This window comes from Gekko japonicus, unplaced genomic scaffold (genome assembly GCF_001447785.1).
Source record: "Gekko japonicus isolate JY-2015 unplaced genomic scaffold, Gekko_japonicus_V1.1 scaffold258, whole genome shotgun sequence".
Lineage (NCBI taxonomy): Eukaryota > Metazoa > Chordata > Lepidosauria > Squamata > Gekkonidae > Gekko > Gekko japonicus.
Genome location: NW_015164190.1, coordinates 874,177 through 882,446, shown reverse-complemented (window position 1 = coordinate 882,446; position 8,270 = coordinate 874,177). Strand labels below are relative to the sequence as shown.

Sequence of the window (8,270 nt, the reverse complement as noted above, 5' to 3'; positions counted from 1 at the left end):
CAATCCCAACAAGAAGATACCTTATTGGCTCTTCAGAAAGCTAAGGATGTAAAAGAGAAAAAGGTGAGCAGACAATGGGCAAGGCAGTAAAATGAAGGAAACTAGAGAGGATTAAGAGATCTTTTTGTTAAAAGTACCTTAATGTAGGCATACAACAAAAACTGTGTTTGTTCTCCCCTTCCCCATTTCCCCCACAATCACAGAAAGCCTTAGGAAGGGTACATGTAACAGTTTTTAAGATTATATGGCAGTTTAGGAGGGGGCAAAACTAAAGCCATTAGAAAGGGCATGGAGCTGAATCCAAGGAAATGTGAGCAAAAGGGGTCCTTCCCGTGTCCTCCATTATTTGCTCACAAAAGGCAACCTTTGGACCCAACCTATGTGCAATAATATGTGCATCATTCTGCAGACAAGGCACAAAGCAGTTCTAAGGTTCCTAACTGGTAAGGAAGTAACAAGGAGGTACATGGAGAACAAAGGCTTTAAGAGGACACAACTGTCACATCCATAACAAAAACCCTTTTCAGGCACCAGGACTATAACAACCGTGATACTAGCTAACAAACATCAAGCACATTCAAATCACAACTGCATTCTCTCTTCCTGAAAACAATGTAACAGCAATAAAGGGTGTGCTTCTTCATCAGTAGCAAGACTACTTTTTGGCTAGCAAGGAGTGCAAGGAATCAACTACTCCCTGTATTCCTTCTGTAATCACTAAATCCTACTACTAAAAGGAAGGAAGGAAGTAAACAGAAGTGCAAAAACAATTTCTTAAAACAGAACTCAGAGGGAGCCAACTGGGTCTCCATATCATGGCATGGTTTGCACTTCCATTCTTAAATATGGCTTGTGCTAGGCTTTCTTCCCATTTCTTATACAAGAGTCCTTTAGTGCAGCTCTCAGAAGTCCAGGAAAAGCTTCGCTTGGCATTGTTAATAGGAGTTAGTGCACCCACTCTCCTGCTGAGCCCAGAGTAGAGAGGTACCAGAGGAAAATCCTGGGTCAGGCTGGCTCCAGTTCTCACAACGAGCACTAAGAAAAAATGTCATTGGAGTCACAACTTCATAGTCATGTGCAAATCAATACAGCAGCCCCGTATATCTTTCAGGGAATCATCTGCCCAGTCAGAATCTTTGCAGGCATTGTGCCTTCCTTGGTTTGTCCCAATCAGGATGCTAAATGGTCTTCCCTAGTAGCTGTACAGGGAAAGAGGTGTATCCTCCATCATGTCATCCTGAAATCAAAAAGAAGAGTTAGTAAAGGGCATCGAGTAAAGGAAGCAGTGCACAAGTGCCCATCCATTTTGATACTGCCACCTATCATTCACAGGCAAGCATCCAGAAGTAATCTAAAGTCCTGGACATGTCGAAGAATTATCATCATTGAAAGAGATGGATGAGCTTCAGATGAGACCAGTTTTCCTAATGATATGATCCATAGCTCAGGACCCTTTGGAATGGGATCCCAAACTGCTACCCACCACTGCTGGAAAAGAAATACATTATGCCAACTTACAGTCTTTCTTAAATGGTCTAAAAGAGTTTCTGAGAAGCACTGAATCCCCTTCGTAGCCTTAACTCCAAGGACATAATTGAAGCCACTATTCACACTAAAGCTTATGCTTGAACATTCCCCAAGTCGGGGCTGGCTGCAATACATATCTCACCTCCTTTCCATACATGCATTCTGATCATGATCTTGAAACAATGCCTTAAAATGCTCTCCCCGAGCCCCAGCAAAGGACTGTTAAGGTGATAGTAAGAAAGCACAGGACTGAAGAGAGGAATCAGTGAAGTCAGGGATGGAGCTCAAGCAGAGGGACTAATGGCGGGCACTCACCATAGGCAAGTCTTGGAGGCGCCGGAACTGTAGCCGATTGTTGCGCTGACGGTACCTTAAGAAACCCATCAGAGCCAGGATCCCTACTGTCACGGTGAAAATAAAGATGACAGCAATCACCAAGGGGTCCCCACCTATAGGGCCATCTGTTGGTATACTAGGCAGATCTGAAGAGATGAAAAGAAGAAACTCATGAGTCAACGAATACAAGATGATAAATCTGAACACCACCCTATCACTTCTAAGCTCAAACTTGTTCTGGCACAAGAGCTTATGCATACATGTTTCCCTGATCCCCCAAGAACATATATCTAGTCTCCTCCCACTGTTTCTGTTGTCCTTGGTATGGGGATAACAGCAAGCCCTAGTATGTACTTTCATCATAATCTTCCATATGTAATCCAGATGTCTTCTCCTGCACATGATCAGTTAGTCTCTTCATTTCCATTGGTGTGGTTCCGTGAGGCCTGAATGTGGAGGAGGCAGCCTCAGAGGTTGCTGCAGCCAGTGTAAGCACACTTCCATCAATGTCAGTAAAACTTGGAGGCGATGTAGATTCATCGGTGCTATGCTCTGTGATAGCTTCATGGTCTGTGGCTGGCATGGTTTCAAGTATCCTTTTTGTAGTGACCAAGGTGCTGAATGTGGAAGATTTTGGCCAAGGGGTAGCTGTTGTCCCTGCAGAGAGAGATCCAAAAGTGAATTAAAAGAAAGGGTCCTAGCTCACTCCAGCTCAGCAATCAATAGGAGCAAAGTCTGGTATAGCCAATTTATCTCTTACTTAAATACAGTTCTATCATATATGCAAAGCAGGCTCCAAAATCAAAGGTACCTCAAATTGCAAAGCAAATGTGTATTGCTGGGTGAGACATACATGCTCACCAAGCATTGTTATTGACTAGATTGGTGAGGATTTTGTAACATTTTTTGTGGTGGAGGACGAGCAGAGTTGCATAGAGAAAGTGCTCTGTTGTTAATTCTCTGTATTTTGCTGGTTCAATGCAAACAGAATAGTGAATAATTTATTCAGACATTTGAAGATGAACTTTCTGTTTGTACAAATTAGAAATCTTAGTATGGAAATCTAGACTACTGGGATGAACTGAGCTTGCCCTGCACTCAGGAAGAAGAAAGGCTATAATTGGGAGAGAGGAGGTCCTGGCTGAAATTAGAGATCATCCCTTCTTTTTTATCTGGGGACTCCAGTTAGGAGATGAACCCACCCCATACTGGCCTAGCAGGTTCACAGGCAAGCCCCCACTGTGTGTGACCTAGAGGCATCTTTTGGAACACACCAGGATCAGCTCTCTATTGCCTGCACAAACACATTAGACTGCTGTCCAGATCAATGCCTCCATCAGTATGTACTTTACATCATGAGTAAATGCACTGTTTTACATAATGGGTTTCTAATGCTGCTTTCCCTTTCATTGCCACCAGTAAGCTCCATCAGGGAAATTGTCTTTTATTCACAAATGTTTAAAATTAATGTTCGTAAAGATTAACAGCTATGTTTCTATGGACACCTAGGATGTCAGTATCAGGGAATGGGCACAAACTAGCTGACAAACTAAAGTTCATTATTAATTTTGGCCAGTTCATGAAGCAATGTTTGTGAACTAAAGAATCACCACAAACTTTCACGAATATTGATGCAGTTCACGCAAGTTCATGAACAGCAAATTTGTGCTATTCACGAAAAACAACTGGGAGCCATTTACACCACTGCTTTCTGCTCCCCACAAAAAGCTGCCGGGAACTACCCACCACTCAGCTGTTTTGTTTAAATGGCTCCCAACCATTTAAACCCCTGCTTTCTGCTCCATGTGAAAAGCTGTGAGGAGCAGAAAGCAGGGGCTTAAACTTTAAATGGCTCATGAACCGATTAGAACCAGTGTATTGGTTTGTGGTTCAGCAATGAACCGAACCACAGAAATGTGGTTCATGCCCATCCCTAGTCAATATGCAATATTTCCTGCTGGTCATCAGCAACGATGCAGCATACTAACCTAGCTATTGTCATCCTTTGATACTAGCTGATCATGATGACTTCTCATAATGACTTCTGTTTCTATTTAAGGGGTGCAGAATCTAATGCAATGGTACAGTTGCTGCCTTATTTAACACGACTGCCAAGGCTCATTCAACCTTTCCCTTTCCAAAGAGGCTCTCAGACACATTCTCTCCTTGGCTTAGTGTTTATGCCCAATAAGAAAGGACTAAGCTTTTTATGCTGAAGAGGGCTTCATTGTATGTTAAGCCCCTCAAGAATTCTTGGGAGACAGCTCAAAAGTAGTTCTTACTTACATAGCAATGAAGGGTGGGTGGGTTGGGGGGAGCTGTGAATGGCATTCTTTTTGCTTACCAAAGATCCAGTTATATATGCAGTAGTGTGTGTCTTGAGCTCCAGTTAATGGTAACAGAAAGAGGTTCCATATGTAGCTATGGGGGGGGGGGTTGCCCCACCCCTGCACTCACCTGCTCCAGAGGAGATTCCAGCAGGGGACAGCCTTGTGAAGGCACCAATGAGGCAAGCAATCCAACAAGAGGTTGTGGGGAAAGTAGCAAAGACAAGGCCACACCCAGAAATGTACAAGCAGCCCCAATGCATGCCTCAGGAGGTAGGGCTCAGGCAGCCAGTGGCACCTGGGAACATGCCAAAGTAGGAGGCCAGCAGCAACTGGGGCCTGTATAGGCAGGCAGAGCAGCCTTACTTCAGGGGAAGGCAGGGCAGGAGAAGAGAGGGCCCAGCCAGGGAAGCCAGTGACCTAGATTCCCTTTGATCACCACAGGCCTGAACTTGAAGAGAGGGCAGTGCAGGAGTCCAGGGTCAGCTTACCCCCCCACCAGAAAAGACTTTATTAGGTCAGCTCAGAGAAGGCTAGGGAGGAAGGATGAAATCTATCCTATGTCAGTAAGGGAGAGGTTGCTGGTCAGAGAAGAAGATTTGGTTTTTAGACCCCACTTTTCTCTACCCTAAAAAGGTAAAGGTTCCCTTGCTCGAAAGCCAGTCGAATCCGACTCTAGGGTTGCGGTACTCATCTCCGTTTCAAAAGCTGAAGAGCCAGCGCTGTCTGAAGACATTTCCGTGGTCATGTGGCCAGCATGACTAAACACCAAGGTGCACGGAACGCTGTTACCTTCCCACCAAAGTGGTACCTATTTATCTACTTGCAATTTCTTGCTTTCGAACTGCTAGGTTGGCAGGAGCTGGAACTAGAGACGGGGAGCTCACTCCGTCTTGCAGCACCCGGGTCTCGAACTGCTGAACTACTGACCTTCCACAGCCTGTTCAGTGTCTTAACCACTTGAGCCACCGCAGCTCCTTTCTCTACCCTAAGGAGTCTCAAAAGGGGCTTACAATCACTTTCCCTTCCTTTCTTCACAACAGGCACCTTGTGAGGTAGATGGGCTGAGAGAGTTCTGAGAGAAACTGTGACTGGCCCAAGGTCACCCAGCAGGCTTCATATGGAGAAGTAGGAAATCAAACCCGGTTCTCCAGATTAGAGTCCGCAACTCTTAACCACTATACCACACTGGTTGCCAACCCTTCTCTGAATTTTGAGACCCTTTCTGAGGCATACCTAACAGAAAGGAGAATCTGGAGGGTGTGGTGGCCCTGGGCCCCACCTTGGGCAAGAAAAAGTTGTACAGCAGCTCTCACTCTTTAAGATAACAGAGTATCAGTACTAGGATGAATTTACTTTTCTTTTTTGGAAGCGATCTTGTATCCTCAATTCTCTTCTTTTCTGGTCAGTTTTGTCTTAAGTATTATAAAAATGTTAAGATGCCTTTTCATAGAAGTTCTTCAAAAATTATAATTGTAATTACGAAAAATAAGTTTGTCAAAGTTCCACTGCATATTACTTGAGATACGTTTTGGAGGAAGTCAGGTGTAAATCACTTAAGATAAAGGACCAGTGTTCCTAAAGAGCAGAACAGACACATAAGACTTCATTATTATTTAGCTTTAAAATGCCGCAGTGTTACATGTAATAAGGCTTTATGGAATAAGGTAATAAAAATTATATGGAATAAATCAACTGCCGAGGTGCCTGATTTTCCTTGCCCTGTTCACTGCATGGCATGTCCCTGCACTGCCTGCCTTCCCAGCATCATGTTATTACCATAACAGTATTTTCAAAAGGTTTTAAAGTTCCACTACAGGAGAGTATAGTAAAACAAAGCACTATAAAATTATACAATGCTATGTAACTGTTAAAGGATGCAGCTATTCACATGTTCCTGTAAAAACTATTGCTGGAAAGGAATGATGTGGCCAATTATTGTCTGGTCTCTCATCTGCCCTTTCTGGGCAAGACAGCTGACAGCGTAGCATCCAGGGGTCATTTCGTAGAAAAAGAGCTAGGGGAACTCATTAGCATAACTCATTAGCATATGCCACACCCCCTGACATCACCGGAAGTGTGCCATAAGGCCACACACCCCGTCCCCAACGGTCCCAGACGCTACCGCCGGCCTTGCAGCTCCACAGCCGAGCCCCATGAGGGGCCCAGCAGTGGACCTGCAAGGTCGGCGGGAGTGCAAGGAAGCCACGCAAAGGCCCTCCCTGGCCCCAGGCAGGCAAGCGTGGGGAGAGGCAGGGAGGAAGCAACTTACCCTCCCTCTTCTCCTGCCTCCTCCTGGCTGAATGAGGGCCGGAAGCAGGGCGGCCGGAAGCAGGGGGTGGGGCTTTGTCATGTACCCTGCCCCCCGTACCTCACCCGGGGGAACTGTGTTCCCCCGCGATCCCCCCCGAAATGATCTCTGGTAGCATCTCATGTCATGTTAAATTCACTGTGCCAATAAAGGTATTGTGCTTGTACTTGAGTAGCATCTCCAGGTCTTTCTGAATAACACTTCTGCTCTAAACCTCTTTCAGTTGAGTTTCAGGCAGGGCAACAGGACAGAGACAGCCTTGATGGCTTAAGCAGATCTCCATTCGAATGCAGACAAAGGTGGCACTTCCTTGCTGCTGTCATTGGATCTATAAGCAGCATTTGTTATGGTGGGCCATGTCATCCTGCAGAGATGCCTGGAGGCAGGTGTCAGTATCAAGCGATGTGCCCTAGAAAGATTTAAGTGATTCCTTATGGCGAGGACTCAGAGTTGTGGCTGGAGATCAGTTGTTGGTGTGGGACTTGCTCTATGGCGTTCCACAAGGCTTAATTTTCCCTCTCTTACTGTTCAGTCTTTATCATCCATAATCTGGAGCAGGGTGTCATCAATAGACTGATGACACCCAGCATCTACCTGATGCTGCTGTAGCTCTCCTGCCTGATGAGGTCATAAAGGCTCCCACTCTTCTATGATTTCACAAAACATGGAAAGTAGAACTGTTCAAGAGGGCATTTTTACAGAGGGAACAGGGTTGTAAATTTTAATTATCTCTGAAGATTTTAGGCAGTTTTCTCATTCCTCCCCTTCATGGTCCATTGTTCATTGGATGTATTGTATTGGCTTTATTTCACTGTTCTCTAATTACACATTCCAATTTTTTGAATATGTTACACTTTTATATCATTATACTTTATTGCATTGTTTGCTGTATGTATTATACTGGACTATTAGATTTTCTGCAGTCTGCCTTGTGTCTCAATGAGAAAGGCTTAATGATAAATGAAGCAAATAAAGATGATGTAAATAAATAATGCTGTTATTGTATTTTTTGTTCGAAATTTAAAAGGAGGGAAGGTTTTAAAGACTGCCCAAGACAATGATGTCTGGTAATGGGTCTAAGAATTTGGGTTCTAGTTCAAGCAGTATACATTTACTTCCAGATTTTTTCATTTTAACAAATGTGGGATCCGGTACTGTGTCCACAGAAGCTTCCCAGATGTTCCACATAAGAAGCAGTGGTAGGCATTCTTCCCAGGCTGCTTTAGAGTTACACTATAAGCCATGGAAAATGACTGGGTGGTTACTTACCTGTCTTATCTTGTGTCTCCTTTGACTGAAAGGGATCTGTAGGCATGAAGTTGGAGCTGGAGTTCCAAGACGTGGTTGTCACAGCATCTGCATAACTGGATTGGTTTCCTTCCACTGAACTTGCAGTCAGGTTGTCAACATTTCGGCTGATGGTAGTCTGTGGACCTGCTGTAATGCTCAAAAAGCCAACAGTGGTAGGAGCTGGGAGTTCTGGTGAGCCTGAACCGCTGGCATTTAATTGTGATGTTACTGTGCTGCTGCCATTCATACCATTGACAGCAGATGCAGTTGTCTGGTAGCTTCGGTTGCCAGCCTCGCTGAGGGAAACCCTGACGTGTGACACCACAGTGCTGGGTGGTTCTGATGACTGAGTCTGTCCGCCTCCTAGTGCAGGGAAGAAAAACCCAAACAAACAGAGGAATGCTAAAATAGCTGGCATGCCTGCAACATGTGTCCTCACAAAGAAGGTTAACTACCTTCTAGTGAGAGAAGAGGGAAAG

The 8,270-nt window shown here is 44.7% G+C and overlaps 1 protein-coding gene across 1 annotated transcript in view; it reads right to left on the bottom strand.

Annotated features, from left to right (window-relative positions):
* Positions 1-68: 68 nt before the first annotated feature.
* LOC107107918 (protein EGT2-like) overlaps positions 69-8,270 on the bottom strand; it is a 33,688-nt gene continuing 25,486 nt past the window's right edge. The window contains exons 2-5 of the mRNA XM_015408285.1: positions 7,771-8,154; positions 2,218-2,520; positions 1,843-2,009; positions 69-1,237 (exon numbers count right to left, since the gene is read on the bottom strand). Coding sequence (XP_015263771.1) covers positions 1,193-1,237; positions 1,843-2,009; positions 2,218-2,520; positions 7,771-8,154 — 899 coding nt within the window. The 3' untranslated portion in view covers positions 69-1,192. The remainder of the gene's footprint in view (positions 1,238-1,842; positions 2,010-2,217; positions 2,521-7,770; positions 8,155-8,270) is intronic.